Source organism: Ailuropoda melanoleuca, chromosome 16 (genome assembly GCF_002007445.2).
Source record: "Ailuropoda melanoleuca isolate Jingjing chromosome 16, ASM200744v2, whole genome shotgun sequence".
Taxonomy (NCBI): domain Eukaryota; kingdom Metazoa; phylum Chordata; class Mammalia; order Carnivora; family Ursidae; genus Ailuropoda; species Ailuropoda melanoleuca.
Genome location: NC_048233.1, coordinates 61,932,674 through 61,950,031, shown reverse-complemented (window position 1 = coordinate 61,950,031; position 17,358 = coordinate 61,932,674). Strand labels below are relative to the sequence as shown.

Below are 17,358 nucleotides of genomic sequence, written 5' to 3'. Positions count from 1 at the left end.
CCAAGTTTAAAGACTATATTATAAACATAGATTATTAATCTCAGTAGAGAATATTTCATAAGAAAAATTCAACTTGAATAGGTTCTAAGATGTAGTAAATAACAATTGTATACATTTAAGTTACAGTTCTCACTCATTCCATTTAATATTAACAAATTAAAAGACTAGATTTTCAGTTATAAATTAAAAAAATATTGTCCTCTACTCATTTGGAAACGTTTTTATCATAGTCAGAGAGTTTTATTACATCTTCACAGTAACTTAAATTGAATCTATCATGTATCTTGATATGGGAAACTAGGAAATGCAAATAAATACCTCTAGTTTAATTAGTATTATTAAAGTTATATCTATAATAACAAATTATTATTAGAGATTAAATCTAAAATACTCTAAAAGAATGAACAGATTTGATATTTTCTGCCTTTTAAATATTGTGATTATTTTGCTCTTTGACATTTTATGAAAAACTGCAATTTCAGTGGAACTGAGAACTTGAAGTGGCCCAGGAAAATGATCATTATGCTAAATATATCATTTTAAATGCCACCTTGTTAGCAACACTGGAAATGAAAATTATCTTTTCTAGAATATCCAACAGTATTTAAGCTTATTTGTTATCTTCTTTATTATCATCTAATGTTTATTTAATACCCATATACTTCAGTGTTCTTCTCATACAGTGCCTTATTTGGTCACATATTGCTTGATCAGTTATGATTCAAATGTCTTTTGTTTGCTTAAAAAATCAAATACATAATAAAGGGAATATGTTGTGTGTGTGTGTGTAATACTCTCTAAATATATTCTATATACTATGGGAATAATTTCTATGTCATTACTTTGAAAGTTATTATATTAATCTTGATGTGTAGTTTCCAGGGTTTTAGTTAGAGAAAGTAAGTGACATCAAGTTTTGGCCCTAATTCATGTATGGAAATGTGAAATCATGATGGTGAAAAGAAATGAAAAATTTTGGGGGGAATTACTTCAAAATTTATTTTGCCCACAGTTTATTTTTTAGAAAAATTGTATTTCTAGATATATTTCAAAATCCAGACTAAATACATTAAAATCTAATATTTAAATTTAGATTTCTGCTTGTCTATGGTTTTATCTTATGATCATAGACATGGTCTTATTTCATGTAATTTTTCCACATTTAAACTGGGAATAATAATAATGTATGTTTTTCATAAGACTACTTTGAGGTGTGTTATATGTTAAACTACTTTTTGGAAATGGTTTATTAGAAATGTGCATATAATTTGTTATTGTTGGTTTAAAAGTTATTCCAGGTTCTCTGAAAAGTAAATACCAAGATAGTATTAAATGTGTATGGATTTTGTCAGAAGAAATGCCTATGAAAGAAAATGGAGAGAGTTCTGGGTAAGGCTGGGAGACCTGTCAGACTAAAATGCAGACTTGAACACAAGTGAAGGAGAGAGGAAAGGAATACTGGAGGGATGCCTCTTAGACAGTGGTGCAGTCTAAGGAAAGTTTGGTGAAGCTGGTGGTGTATCCTTGACGTACAGTTGTTCTTTAGAGGAGTCCTATGACTCCCTAAGTTAGACCTACCTCAGTATCCTCAGCCACTGATGACAACCTGGTAATGGATTTCAGAGCACAGTAGCTGGGACCTTTGGTTCATTAGACTGCTGTGGTTAGAAGCCTGCAAAGCACATTCTCATTGCTTCCTCAAACGGTATAGTTGACATTATTTTTGTTGCCATCAACATAGCCCTATTGCCAGGTAAATTATAAAGACAGTCAAAGTCTCTCTATTTTAGGTGAAGGGGTTTAAGAGTAACTTATGTTGATGAGCACGGAGTAATATATGAAACTGTTGAATCACTATATTTTACACTGAAACTAATATAACACTGTATGTAAACTACACTGGAATTAAAATTTTTTTAAAGGTCTCTATTTTAATCACCCCTTCCTCCATGAATGTTAGACTCCTGAATAGGCTTAAAGGTGGCACACATAATGGACCTCTGGCTGGAAGCAAGATAAATCTCCTTCTGAAATATCTTCCATCTCAGAAGGGTTCTAGAAACTATTAAAAAGTTGAGAGTATTTGAAGTGGTATGGATAAGAGGTGGTACACACTTCAAGTTCCCTGGTAGTTACAATGCAGCCCATCTTTCTAAATCAAGAGATACTTAGCTTTGCTCATAGGTTCTCATATCTTTTCTAATCTTTGTTCATCGAATATGGGTTACGTTTCTCTTTAACCTGAAAAATGCTGTACCCTTGGGGGTACCGAAAGAAAGAAGAGATTTTAGGAAATTTAAAATACCTATTTTCATCTCCCTGTCCCCTTTCTGGTTTTTCTTAATTATGTCATAAATTAGAAAGTTTCTTGGTCTTAAGTTTAAGCACTGACCTAGGTTTGAGACCATTCCCCATGCGTTGCATGCCAAGATGACATTCCTAGGGTAGAGGCTGCCACCTTTTGTACTGATTTCAAGTGATAATTTAGTGCAAAGTTCTCTGGAGTCCTCCTTACTAATATAGATGGACTCAAGGCCACATAGCAATCAGGCCAAGAGCTGAGCTCATCATTAGAAAAACCAGGAGCTCCTCTAGCTAAAGTACAATAAACAGAATGTGTAATTCAGAACATACAACTTCAATGTGCATATATTTTAGAATGATTAGAAACAGAATTATATTTTATGCTAAATCTAAATCATCTTGAGAATATAATAAATTGCAGGGTTACATGAATATGTCATAAAAATATGACCAAACTACCCAATGTAGGTGTTTAAGCAAAAAACCTTTGTCCATGTTTATAGACAGGTGTGCATTTGCATTCTTTCAGAAGTTTGGTCGTTTTCCTCATCGAATACTCATTTTTTTTTGCTACCTTCTGCTCATTTGTCACTCTCCCAAATTCTGTACAAGTGTCACTTCCGTGCTGCATTTCCACGGAGAATGAAGAGTAGAATGTGTAGGCTTTCTGCTGCACAATGAGATGGTGCATTTTTTCAACATATGCATACGTAAGCCTTCTTTTGTGAATGGGACTGATAGGGTCAGATAATGTTTAAAGGGAAAGGCTTTATGTCTCTCGGGCCTCTATGTTTCCACATGGATGCTCCCACACACACATAGATTGAATTATGAACAGACCCATTAATGCTGGGATCACAAAAGGTCAAGTTTTGTCTTCTTTTACCCCATTCACATTGCCTTTGTAGAGAGAGAGAGAGAAAAAAAGGATTTGCAGGAAAAAAAGATTCATGATGTAGAATTTTAAAGAGCATTTTTCCCCTTCTAGCAACATCTGTGATTTGAAAAAAAAAAATCATATTATGTAAAATAATTCAGGATTATTGTATTACCTACCCAATTTTGGTATATGAGTTATTTCATGTGCAGGGTTATCTTTAAGGGTAATATGTTTTCAGAATAACTGGGAACAAAATGTAGCACTTTGGGGATAAAAGACCTTATGAATATGTAAAGTAACAAAGTTTTAGTAAGATTGGATGGAAATTTTACCAAAATGCCAATGGCAGGGTTCTTGATATATTTTTTCCTGTTTTGATATACGTTAATTTTTGCTAGGACATCTTTTTTGATAGTTTTAACTTATTTAAAAAAAAACCCAGGTGATAATTGATGTAATTATACTTCACATACATTAACAGATAATCATGAGACAATTGAAAATAGCAAAAATGATAGAGAAATTTTTTGAAGAAACAAAGGATTCATAGTAAATGAAACTTTTAAGGCTTTCACCAATAGCCCTTTAGAATGCAAATGACATCATCAATTGTATGGTTGGTTGATTTCTGATGTCACATGAAATTCCCTATCTGTGAAAGGCTATGGATTGTGACAGTAAAACCAGTCATGTATAAAAATGTTCTCAAATCAAAGCCTGAAATTCCTCCTTTTTTTTTTTTTTTGGTGGCTCACTATAGTATAAAGTACAGTACATAAAATTGAAGAGAACAGTATTATTGACTAGAATAATACATTGCATAATACTTAGTATACTTTAAAGACTACATAAAGTTATATCTTTTTGAATCATATGATGCTGGGGCTGAGGATAGGTTCAGAGAGGATCAGTGCTTTGCAGAGATGGCATCTGGAGTCTATTTAAGGCTTTTGGTTCTTGGATTTAAATTTTGTCAGACAACTATAAGAGCAAGTCACTTGGTCTGTTTTGGTCTCTAGTTTTGGTATGATACATATTATTATCCATCATTTTTGAGGATAATACTGGAGGGTTGTATGGTTAAGATTAGGCTGAAAACATTAATTTAATATTGGATCACTTATTATTTCTGTATTTTAAATGTTAAAACTTTATAGTAGAGTTAACAGTACTATGGAAAGCACAGAAATTCATTCCAGAAAGTAGAAAAGGGTTTTAATCTTGAATACCAAGCTGAGGAAGCTGGGAGTGACTGGAGGGTTCAATATGCTATTGGAGGTACATTAATTTGGTGGAGGTGGCAAGATGAATTTTAGGTGGAGAGACCGGGGACAGAGAGACCATTCAGTAGGTGTCCTGGGAATTCAAGTAGGGGAAAAGGATGAGGAGATGAGGGCTTGGACCAGAGTATTACTTAAAAGAAAAGGAACGAAGGAGAAGAAATATATGAATTTGGAAGAATGGTTGGCAAACTACAGCTGTAGGGCCAAATCCAGTCTATTGATTACTTTTCTAAATAAAGTGTTATTAGCATACAGTCACGCCCACTTGTTACATGTTATCTGTGGTTGCTTTCAAAGTACAACTGCAGGGTCAAACAGTTTTGATGAGAGGCACCTGGATGGTTCAGTTAGTTCAGCATCCAACTCTTGATTCCAGCTCAGGTCTTGATCTCAGGGTTGTGAGTTCAGGCCCCACATTGGGCTCCTTGCTTGGTGTGGAGCCTAACTTAAAAAAAAATAAAAAGAAATAAAAAATAATAATAAAGGGAGTAGATGATTAATGACATAGGGACAAATAAAAGAGATATGGAAGACCAAAGAAAAATAGGAATCATTTAAATTAGCTTGTTTATATGCACATAATGCTCCTAAAGTTCTTGGGGGAAAGTTAAATGTCACTAAAGTGTGTGTGTGTGTGTGTGTGTGTGTGTGTGTGTGTGTGTGTGTGTATATATATATAATCTTGATAGCAATATATAATCTTGGTAGGTAGAGTAGAAAAATTAATACTCAAGTTATGTGGATAATAGTACAAATTTGCTTCCATTGACTTCTCAGAATCCTCTGTGGAAGAGATGGAAATCATGGATTTAACATCAGAGTTGGGGTACAGACTGGGACAAATACCATATATTCAGTTCAAAGAGAGAAAAAGAGGATGAGGTGTCTGTACAAGGGAGACTCTTGGAGAAAGATTTCCCATTTTTACTATGGACATTGAAGTGAGATGGAAAATCTAGGTAGCAAACAGTTTCAAATTTTTATCTGCATTATGTGAAGTAAGGGTAGGGATAGGAGAGATAGAGCAAGAAAAACAATTAAAACTTGATATGCAGAAAACACCTTGATTTAAAAAAGAAAATGCTATAATAATATAATGTGCATTAGGCACATTACTATAGGTTAGACATTGTGTTGTTCATTCTGTAATCTTATTTAATTCTTAATATGGAAAGGCTGTTATTATTCTTCATTACAGATAGGGTTTTATTACCTGCTCACAGTCTCTCAGTCAGTAAATGGAAGAGCCATGATTTTTAACCCAGTATTTCAAAAGCCCATGCTCTATTCAGAGTCATTCATAATTCTAAATGGGTCTAATTTAATCACTTTAAAGGGCCATAGATGAAGTGAATTTCTGCTTTTAATCTCTTTTTGTCACTACCATGTATCAACTAGTATTTGTGTAAGAACCCAATCTATTAGAGAAAACATAAGTTTACATAATGCAGTGTTCATATAATAAAATCAAATACTGTCAGTGGTACATATATTGGATTAATTGAAGTCTCAGGAAGATTTTATTCTGTTAAGCAGTTTAGAAGTCCTTTGCAAACTTGTCAGGTGCATGTTTCTTCTCATATCCAGAGACATTTTTTATTCAGCATTTGTAAATGGCTATCTATTCCATATTATTGAAGGCAAAGGTTATAAATTTTCCCCTAAATAAAATTAGCTGATGAAGGAATGCATCTCTTCTGTTCTCTTTACTTGAAGATAGCTCTATACTCAAATTCTTATATTGAAGTCATTTTCTCTCCCATCAAACTAGGTACTCAAAAATCTAATAGGTGTGACATCAACAATTACTTCTTGCTAACAACCCTTGTAATTTAACCCCTTCAGGTGAGCAGGCTGATTGATGAATTGCAGACAGCTATCAAAAGCAACAGAGGTCATCTCTCTAAACTTGGCCCCCAATTACAGGCTGAGCAGGAGCAATTCTCCTCTTATGTCTACCAACACATTAAAAGCCTTCCAGCAAACACTCTTATCCCAGGAGGCCTGCAGCTCAAGGTGGGTGTCATTTCTGTAACTCTCACTGGGTTCAGCTAGAGATGAAAACACTCTGCTCCATTTGAAGACCCTTCTAACAATGCCACTCAGCTTGAATTTCTTTTAATGTTTTCTTTCTCAAACCAGAGTTTGGCTTACAAGTGCTAATATTACCATTCAGGGAGTATGCTTTAAAAGAAAATACCTAGAGGCATTTGAAAAGGATTTATAAACTTTAAATAGTTTTCAACTCAGAAAAGTAATTTTAATGAAGACATTTAATCATGTGAACATTGCATACTTTTCCAAGAAACGCATTTTTAACAGGAGTCGCTATGTATTTCAGTTTAAAAAAATAACTTATTTAGAAAAATGGGAAAGGCTTTAATAATTGACAGACAGTGGCAATAGGAATTAGAGGTGAAAGGCCAGGTGACTGATTGATGTTCAAACTACATTTCCAAGGAAAAGGATCTGTATTGGATAAGTGTGACACATGTCTGAGTTCACTTGGTAAAATCAATACTTAAGAATATACTGGGAAAAAAGGTGAATTGGTTATTTGTCGGGACAAGATGGCTAAATGTCCTAGGCTACTTTTTGCTATTGCATTTCTGGAAGAGAAAAAAAGTAACTCATAAGTGGCTAAAGTGGACTAAGTACCGAAAGCTTCTGGAATTTAAATACTTTTGTTTATCATAATCGAGTATCCATGTTAAATCTGTCAAGTTAATGTTGTTCTGTGATTTTATATCCCACATTTAAAGAGAAAAAAAAATTGAATTACTCAATGGATGGCCCTTTCCATGAAGGAACAAACTATTACAACTCATCAATTTATTTTGATTATATTTACATTTGAATGTGATAACAAAGTAATTATATTTTGATCAGTCTTTATTTCTATAATTCTTCTTTCTTAATATTCAGTTTTATTCTATAAATATGAATTTAAATTGTAATTATGAACATCATATTTTCTATCCATAATTCTTTAAAATGACATTCCCATATTTGTATTTGGAATGAGAATACTACCATTCAAAAATTGACCTTTGGGGAAATGTGATTCCAAAATAAGCATGATAATTTATTTTCCATAGTCTACTAGTCAGTTAAAGGTTTAGGAAGTGATGTTCAAGGCATCAAGGTCAAGGGTTCCCATCATCCAGTAGCATTTTTCTTTTTCAGATTTCTGACTTGGTTACAGATCTATTCCAATATTTTTCAAAGTACTTGCTATTGATTAAGAGAGGAGCTAGGTGAGGGAGCATGGTTACCTTAATACCATTTATCCCCACTCATTTGTATCAGCAATCATCATATGTCCTGGAAAAAAGAAAAGTTTTTTTTTTTTTCCTCACAAGTTTGATGCATATTTCTGAATAATTTTTATCATGTGTTCACATTAGCACATGGGCTTGATAGCAAATATTTAACTTTAGGATCTGAGTTACTACTGTCATATATTTCTTTTTTAATATGCTTCATAATTCTTTCCAAACTAGCAAACAGAAAAGGAAATGTATATATGCAAAGAAGCCATCTTCTTTTTTTTTTAAATCCCAGCCTATTTCTTTTTTTTTTTTTTAAGATTTTATTTATTTATTTGACAGAGATAGAGACAGTCAGCAAGAGAGGGAACACAAGCAGAGGGAGTGGGAGAGGAAGAAGTTGGCTTCCAGTGGAGGAGCCTGATGTGGGGCTTGATACCAGGACCCCAGGATCACACCCTGAGCTGAAGGCAGATGCTTAACAACTGAGCCACCCAGGATCCCCAAGAAGTCATCTTCTTGTGTTTGTTTAGACTCACTGTGCTGTCCAATATAGTAGCCCTAGCCACATTTAGCTATTTAAATTTAAATTAATAAAAACTAATTAAAATGAAAAATCCAATGCCTCCATTCATATGCCCATGACTTTCCTGGTTGTAGCACTGAAAACCTCACATCCAGGAAACCTCTCAGTCCCAGGCAAGACAGTATGGTTGGTCACCCTAGTCTTATCTGAGATCCCTGTCCCTACTCCAGGACACCCTCCGTCTTTATCATTCTTCTCCTATGAAGTTCTCAGCTTTTCTCCTTTCTCCCCAGTTTTCCCCTTTGGAACATCCAATTTCTCTCAGGCAATAAATTCCTTTTCTCATATTCCAAGAAACCTGGACATCAACCCTATCAGGCTTTAGCATAGACCACTGGTCTTTCAATCCTGGCTGCCATTTTAGAATCATCTGGAGACCTTTTAAAAAACGTCAATGCCCCCACCTCCAGAGTTTTTTTTTTTTCCTTTTTTAAAAGATCTATTTATTTTTATGTTAAAAGATCTATTTATTTTTATGTTAGAGAGATACTAGCGAGAGAGCATGCAAGTGGAGGTAGGGTAGGATATAGGGAGAGGAGGAGGGAGAATCTCAAGCAGATTCCCTACTGAATGCAGAGCCGACATAGGCCTTGATCTCACAACCCTGAGATCATGACCTGAGCCTAACGCTCAACCAGCTGAGCCACCCAGCATCCCCAGAGGTTTTGATTTAATGAGTTTGATAAGCTGAATCTTGCTTCTACTGGTTTGAGACTGTTGATTGCTGAATTTTCAGGAATTTCTTGAGCCAGTTGCTAAATACAGCCATAATTAAAAATTATATAAAAATTATATAAACTTAAAATTAAGTAGGTCACATTAAAAACAAAGGTAATAGTCTTCACTTCCTAATTATTTTATTATGTTTTACTATTACCTATTCTCCTTGAAGTTACTTATGTCTATCATGTTTGTTTCAAACACTATATAATGGTGTGCTACTGTGCATTTCTTCCGAAGTTTGTATTCAGGGATGGCTTGTAGTAACTTGAAATTGTTGGGAATACATGTTTGGACTGATGGAAAAGAAACTGAGATCCATAGTTTTCTTTCTTTCTTTCTTTCTTTCTTTCTTTCTTTCTTTCTTTCTTTCTTTCTTTCTTTCTTTCTTTCCTTTTTAGATCTGTAGTTTTCTAAACCAGTTCTTATGTCTAAAATAGCCAGATAGTAGTGATAAATGGATTAGCAAAGTATACCCCAAATATTCAGAATTGCAAATCTTAGAATTGAGGCCTTTTCCTGTACTTCCTCCTTGGTGGGGAGAACTTGCTAATTCCAATAGAAGAGATATTGAGCAAAGGCCACAGCATACCATCCTTCCTTAATTCCAGAATCAGTCGTTTCTGTTGTCTGGCCAAACTTTAGTTTCCCATGGGGTTTGGGTGAGCTGCCCTTCCTTGGAGCAACATCTCTAATGCAGTTACCTCTGACTTATTGTGGCCAAGACCATATCTTTTCTGGTTATGAGCAACTTTATCCCCCCTTATGGCATGTTCTATGTAGAGTATTAGATGATGTATCAATAAATGAATATGTTTTCTATTTATAACTCAAAGGCACAGCTCTAGTAAAACTTATTTTTCCCCTTTTCTATCCATTTTGATTAGAAAAGTGCCTGATTAATAAAATAAATTGGAATGATCATCTTTCTAATATTCTGTTTGAAGATCTATATCACTCTGTTGAATATGTATGTATATGTATATTATACATCTATGTTTATACACATATGCACATATGTGTGTATGTGTGTATATATATATATACATATACATGGCTCGGCTTTAAGAACCAAAATAAGTGATTGTATTGTCATCATCTTCTAGAGCAGTGGCTCTCAACTATGGGCTGAAGGCCAGATATGATTCAAAATCCCCTGGGGTGGCTTTTCATATTGTATATGTTGTCTTCACCTCTTCACTGAGGTTCTCTTCCTCACCATATCTTTCATTGATAACTTACAAATAGGAGCTTTTGGTTAGATCTTAATACCAGCAGGTCACCTCTCAAAAGGACACACTCTTTCTGTATTCCATATTGCCTCAGTCCCATTTGTGCAATTACATGGCATGCATGATACAGTACTGAGTTTAAATGGACATGTAAGACAAAAGACTGAGAACAACCTAAATGTCCATTCCTGGTATGGGAAAATTCCCTGTAAAAAAAATTGAAAACATAACAACATTAGGGGAATTTTAAGAAAAAGTTATGTCACTCATAATCACTTTATTCGTTATATTACCATTCTCACTTTTGCATATCATTTCCATATGCACTCATTTGCCCTATGTAGTCATAACCACAATGTGCATTTTTCTTTTCTTTCTTTTTTTTTTTTTTTGGTATTCTGGTACACTCTCTTGCCTTTACATCATAGGACCTTTTAGGATGATGTAATCTTATTGTTTTTAGCTTTAGTAGTCACACTCAATATGCACCATAATTTACGAAGTCCTTCAGGTTTTTGGAGTTATTGCATACTAGTTCAAACCTTGACTTACCTTATATCCTCTGTCAATGCCACCACCCCCAGCCACTTTGAGAACATCTGCTATAGCCATGGCTCAATGACTTCTGTTTTTCCAGTCCTGTTCTTTCTTGCAACTCCTCCTCTTTGTCCCCATGGAGATGCTGTCAGAAATGTTCGCGTTTCCCTGGGAGAGCAGGAAAGAAAGGACTGATAGGAAAGGGTATTAGCAAAGCTTTAAGGGATGGTTGGTGGAAAAACTAGAAGGAAGTTGGGTGATTGTGACAGAGAATTGATGAGCAAGAGTGTGGGATGTGTGAGTGGGTGGAAGACAGCACGGGGGAAACGAGTGGAAGATGGGTACAGGGAAGTCTTTTCACTAGAATTAGTGCTTTTCACACACAATTGGTCAATAATGCTCTGTGGGTTGTCTTCCATTTGCTGTCAGTGGAGGCAGATCCAGTTTCTGTTAGGTCTAGAACTTATACAATTTGGGGGAGAGGAACCTATTTAAAATTAGGCCTGAAAGTGGGTATTATTTAGATTGAGAAAGTAAATCTCAGCAAATTAATGGAGGATTGGAGATTTAGATCCTTTCTTCTGAGACTTTTTAAAGTTTTTCTCAGAAGTACTTACATGGAAATACCCTTAATTGCTAGGGAGTTGCTGGCTTCCCCTCTCTATTTATGATAATCTATAGCTCCCAACAACTTCCAATACTCTCAGGGCTGGAGCAAGTAAGGGTCCTGAAGCTTAATCTTCATTAACTTTACATGAGTCCACTCTGGTTGTAAGCAAGGGAAATATGGTGGAATTTAGTAACCAAAACAAAACAAAAAGAGTCAGACGGCTGTGATTTGGAGATTTTTAGCCTTCTTATTTTTATATTGTTTGGTTATAGTGTTCTCTTACAGCATAAAGAAATTTAAGCTTTGTTAAAGGGATAATTCAGGATTTATTTTTAAAAGAATATCTTTGCCCAGCACGTAGTTCATCTTCTGGGTAGTATGGTATGCATCTAACAATTTGTTTTCTGCCAGTGACAGAAAGAAAGACGATTTTCAATGAACAGTACAGTAAATCCTCACTTTATCAAATACATACTGCCTGCAAGGCATTGTCCTAGGTACTGTGGGAAGATGCAGAGAAGCCTAGAACACCCTCTTGGCCCATGCCCATGATTATTTTCATACAATTAGAGCCATATGACACCTTTTGAAGATAATGAAATCCAAGTGTGGGTTTTCTCAGCTTTTTACTACAATTTTATCATTCTAATTCATGGGCTTGTTTGTAGAAAATGGGGTAATTTGATAACAGAAAAGATACTTTTATCTGCAGTACCCTCTTAGCCTTCCATATGCTTTGGATATCTGAATTTGGATTTAGATATTTGAATTTGGAATTTATTCTACGAGCGGCACAAGAGCACCATGAATCCATTTGAGATTTCTGTTCTATTTGGTGGTCATTTTTTTGAAAAAAGTTTAAGGTTTTCTAATCATAGGTATTAGTAGAAAGTTTATTTAAATATCTAGGAATCTATGGAGCAGTTAAATGAATAGAAGGAGACAACTGAGTTTATCTATAAAATAGTGGCAAGATTTGCTTCTTGAACAGCCTCATCACTGCATGTGTGTGATGTCCTTATTTCCATTGTACAGCCCTTGATTTTTGTCTTTCTGTTTAACCCACTTTTCCCAGATATGTATTTATAATCCCTGAGCTGCTCTGTTATTTTACCTACATCATTTGAATAAACACTGGAAAACCAAATTCAGAATATGCGTTAAGTACAGATATTAAAACATTCCAAGATGACATTCATTTTCAAAGGAATTATGACAAAAATGGAAAAATTGAAATATTCAAGGTCATTGTTATGATTTTAAGAACATTCCTTAAATGTTGGGCACAATATGATGGAGATAACCAATTTTTATATGTGGATTTTATCATTGTAGGCAAGTGTTAGACTGCTCATTTTAAAGGCAAAGAAACTTGAGATCCTATGAATGCCTTCCAACATCTCATGGGATAACTATTAGTAGTAGGCACGGAAACCGCTCATCTACCCTACTTTTCATTCTTTCTTTCTTTGCTTTGCTTCCTGCTTGCTTCCTTCCTCTCTCTCTCTTTTCTCTCTCTTTCTCTCTTTCTTTCGTCTTTCAACTCTTGGGGGAAAGGCCAGTGTATTCACCTCAGCCTATTTCCTGACAGACATTTGCAGCCAGGTGTAAATCTCTGTGCGCAGGAAGATACAATCTTCCTTTCCTAGACCGGCTGAAGAGAAAAACTGCGTCTGTATCAAAATCAGGGAAGAGCAATTGGTCGGGACATCAGCTCCCACGCAGAGCTGGTTGTAATGAGACCAGCTTTCCTTGCACAGTCCTGACAGCCTTGAAGGTGCCCAGAGAATTGCCAGGTGGGCAGTCAGCAGGGAAAGTCCACAGGCCAGAGCTGGATTACTGTCCCAGCAGTTACACGGACTAAATGCAACCACTGAACCTTGCCGCCGTAGGCACGCTCTCTCTCTCTCTCTCTCTCGGGGAGATTGTCCTTCTCCATAGCAGTTAATTTGTTTTTACCTCTCAATTAGCTTTTTCACAGAGTGTTTGAGATGCTCAAGTCGTTGAGATTCTCTTCCTACATATGCTCCCGTTCCCTGGATTACCCACTGACATCTATGTTAGCCCAACTCACCATGAATATTATCAAGCGTCAATTCATCATCTGAACATAGAAATGAATACAGATTTTCTAATAAGTGCAAATGAAGTGATACATTTACACCTACTTAAGATTCTACGTACAATTTCAATAATATTTTATGATAAAAATGGATTACTTATTAAAATAAAAGTGGACTGCCATAGATGGCAAACTTTTGTATAAGTTTTAATTACCCAGAGTACTTATTCATATTAAGGGGAAAATTAAATTTATAGGCATATTTGATATATTCTAAAAAGACACTGAATAGCATTAAAAACATGCTCTATCCAAAGATGAAAGTATGATTTCTGAGGCTGGGAATTTGGGGAAGTCCGATGATTTAGCTCATGTTTAATCTTAAAATGTTTATTTCCCCAAGTGAAATAGAATTTGGGGGATGTGACTATGTTTTTCTCATCAAAAAGAAACCCTTATTTTCTTTGAAAAGAAATATATTGAGCCCAGGAGCTTCCAAAAACCTTTATTTACCAAGTTCTGGTATATAGTATATCATATTATACCCAACTACTGACAGAACCTACATACATGATACTTTAATCCCAATTAAATACAATTTTAGGCACTAAATTAATTTAGAGAAAGTGAGATTCTTGTTTCATTTCTTCTTGAAACATCCTCATGTATAAAGGGCTTATTGAAATTACTTATTAGGACATGACAGGCAAGCACATTTGCCTTGCCACTGTCATCTAGATAATTTTGAACATTTTCATATCTTGAATTTAGTGAGAATTGTAATTGGATACAAAGAAAATATTTTTGTAGACCATTCGCCTAGTTTTAGAAATTTTACTTTGTCAATAGACTTAGAAAAATGGGATGGGAGAGAAGATGTTTTAAAGAAATATTATAACAAAACAATGAAATGTGAATTTATCTTTTTAAAAAGATTTATTTATTTCTTTTAGAGGGGGGAAGGGCAGAGGGAGAGGGAGAGAGAATCTCAAGCAGACTCCCTGCTAAGTGGGGAGCCCTGTGCAGGGCTCTATCCCATGACTCTGAGATCATGACCTCAGCCGAAATCAAGAGTCAGCCACTCAATGGACTGAGCCACCCAGGCAACCCTGAAATGTGACTTTAAATGCTTAAAGGCAGGGGAATGCAGTCCTGCTCCCAGGTTAACTGTGAAGCCTGTGATGGCCATTTTGCAGGCCTCTCCACCCTCAGCCTCTGTTGGCTTTCATCTACCCCCACCCCTCGAGCCCACAATTTAGACTGTCAGGTGCCCCATGTCCTCATTTACCACCTTTTTTCAAGATTTACTCTTTTGAAAAGGGCATGCTGTACTTTTTTTCAAGCTAAGACAGTTTACAAAAATGTATTTTTCTTAGATTAAAATTCCTTTTGGAATCTACTGTATAAATGAAAGTAGGTTCTACCCTATTTGAAGCCAGGATGGTGGCTGCCCCCACAGACATCAGGTTTGTTCTCCCACTTGGGACCACAGACCTCCATTCTTGCCCTCCATCCCCCCAGGCCTGCTGAGGGATTCCAGAGAGCCGAGACTGAAAATCACAGCCTCAAAGAATCAATAACATATAAAGCTGAATATCATTTCCTCTGTGGTATTTTAATTATGACAAAGGAGTAAATCTCTGAGTGGCATTTCCAGTAATGACAAGTTGGTGGGAGAGATATTTTTGGGATGAGAGTCTTTTGGCTGTCACCTAAAATCCTACCCCATAAGCAGTCACCCAATTTATATCTGCTAAATGGTGGGCTCTGCTTCAACTTACAGAGGAAATTTAAAGTTTCTCTTTTAAAATAAATTATTTTCTTGGGTATCCCTTTAATGGGCTTTAAAATATTATTAGACTTTTGGTCCAGATACCATTGAGACTGTTAAGTTTAACAATTACATAATTTGTTTCCACTTAAGTGTATTTTTATCTCCTGGGACAAACATATTGGTTCCTTACCTGTTAAATACTAGTTAAAGACATCTGTTAGGCACTAAAACTCTTTTTCGTATATGTAGTATAAGTATAGTAATTCATTATTAAATTTTCATTGTCTGAATCCCCATTATTTTAATATTTGCTTTGTGATTATCACTTTATCCGAATATTTAAGTTAGACATACTTGCTGTTTGAGAAAATATAAAAATGTGAATATTCTAAAAATCATCTTGCAAGTCTATAAACATGAAAAACGTAACATTTATTAGATTTAATGTACATATAATGTTAATTCAGTTAAAGTTGATTTTCTGTCTCTAAATGTGATTTTGAATTCTGATTGGATAAAGATTTTTTTCATGGCTAATTAGCATCTCACATAAGACAAATTATTTTAATTTTTGTGTTCTTTGACTTAGGTTAAAAAAACCTTTTACTGTAAAATACTTTTCCATGTCCTTAAAATTTTTCATATTAAATTTCATCTTATGATAGTCTCTAATACTAGAAATAAAACTGAACTTTGATATTTTAATTAAAAACTCTATAGGATTTGATTTCTGAAGGTCTCCTTAACCCCTTATGAGTAGATTTGTCCCGGGGCAAGTCATTTAACCTGTAAAACGTGGTTGCTTTGAGTATTGAGTGATTTCGTGTGTGTGATTGTGCACTCTGGATCACCGAGCACGTGTGGAGTGGGTGCTGAGCCACACTGCCAGAATCCCCTCGGCAAGACAGAGAAACCCACCCCTCAGCTGCCACAGCTATATTCCTATTGGGCAATTGCCTTCTGTGTAAAAGAACTGCTTCTCCCAAGACTAGGCCCACATCCTGAGGGCGGCCTGCAGCCAACATGTGGTTCCCACACAGTGCAAAGACAGGGCTCCCTTGCCTCTGTTGGGGAGGTCTCCGAAGGGCTGGCCATTCAGCTCTAGGGCTCCCACCAGAGGCCTCTGTTGGAACTACATCACAGTTCATGTTCACTTACCCACTCGTGATTTTCTCACTCCCTCACCAGTGTTGCTTTGGAGAAGGCTCCCCAGTCCACTTCCTGTGAGTATATCTTGGCCTCAGAGTCTGCGTTCTGGGGATCACAATCCAAAACAATGTGTAAGTTAACTTTGTTTCAACATTTTTAATTATAGCCACCTGAAATATGCCAAGTACTTTTGTGTGGCTATTTTATATTCCTGTTCTTCCCTGGACCTCTAGTAGTAAATCCTGTTACTGTACAGCCTCCCAACTTTTGGCAACACACTGCAGTGTCATTTTCTTATTATTGCCTCTTGACAGCATTGTATCCTGAGGTATTTTGGAGCTTAGGTGTTTGGCCTTCTACTCACACACAGAAGAGCTTCCTGGGTGGTTTACCTAGCAGTTATGGAGAGTTTGGGAACCTGCTGTTCCTCCACAGCTAGCTCTTAACCAGACTTATAGTATTAAGGGCTGGATAATGGCACTGAACTAGACCTTATACAAGTCCTTAAATAGATACGATGAATGATGCCAGGCAAACCTGTCAAAGAACCACGTTAGGTCAAAACTCACTCAGGTCATCTTTCCCCATAAAGTTTAAGTTTTGGTCACTATATATATAATAAAATCCTTTAAGTACTTCGTTGTTATTTTTCTCCCTTCACAAATACTGCATATGAACAGTTATATTTAGTTTGATTTATTTATACCCATAGACACAGGCATCGAATTTCAGAAATATTAGCCTAGCTACAAATTTTATTTCCCAACCCTGCTAATACACAAATAAGCAATAGAAATGGACCATTTCTCACCATGTTCGCCGTTACTACTCTTTACACTGCTGAGCCACCATCATCCACTCTTTATACTGCTGTTACTCCTTGCATTCTACTCTCTGCCCAGCAGCCATAATAAATCCTTTTAAGTTAGATCCCGTTTTGCTGTAAACCCTG

At 35.7% G+C, this 17,358-nt stretch overlaps 1 protein-coding gene across 1 annotated transcript in view; it reads left to right on the top strand.

Annotated features, from left to right (window-relative positions):
- The window catches only part of DCDC1 (doublecortin domain containing 1), a 426,036-nt gene that overhangs the window by 203,830 nt on the left and 204,848 nt on the right, over positions 1-17,358 (top strand). The window contains exon 11 of the mRNA XM_034645816.1: positions 6,313-6,483. Within this exon, the coding sequence (XP_034501707.1) occupies positions 6,313-6,483 (171 nt within the window). The remainder of the gene's footprint in view (positions 1-6,312; positions 6,484-17,358) is intronic.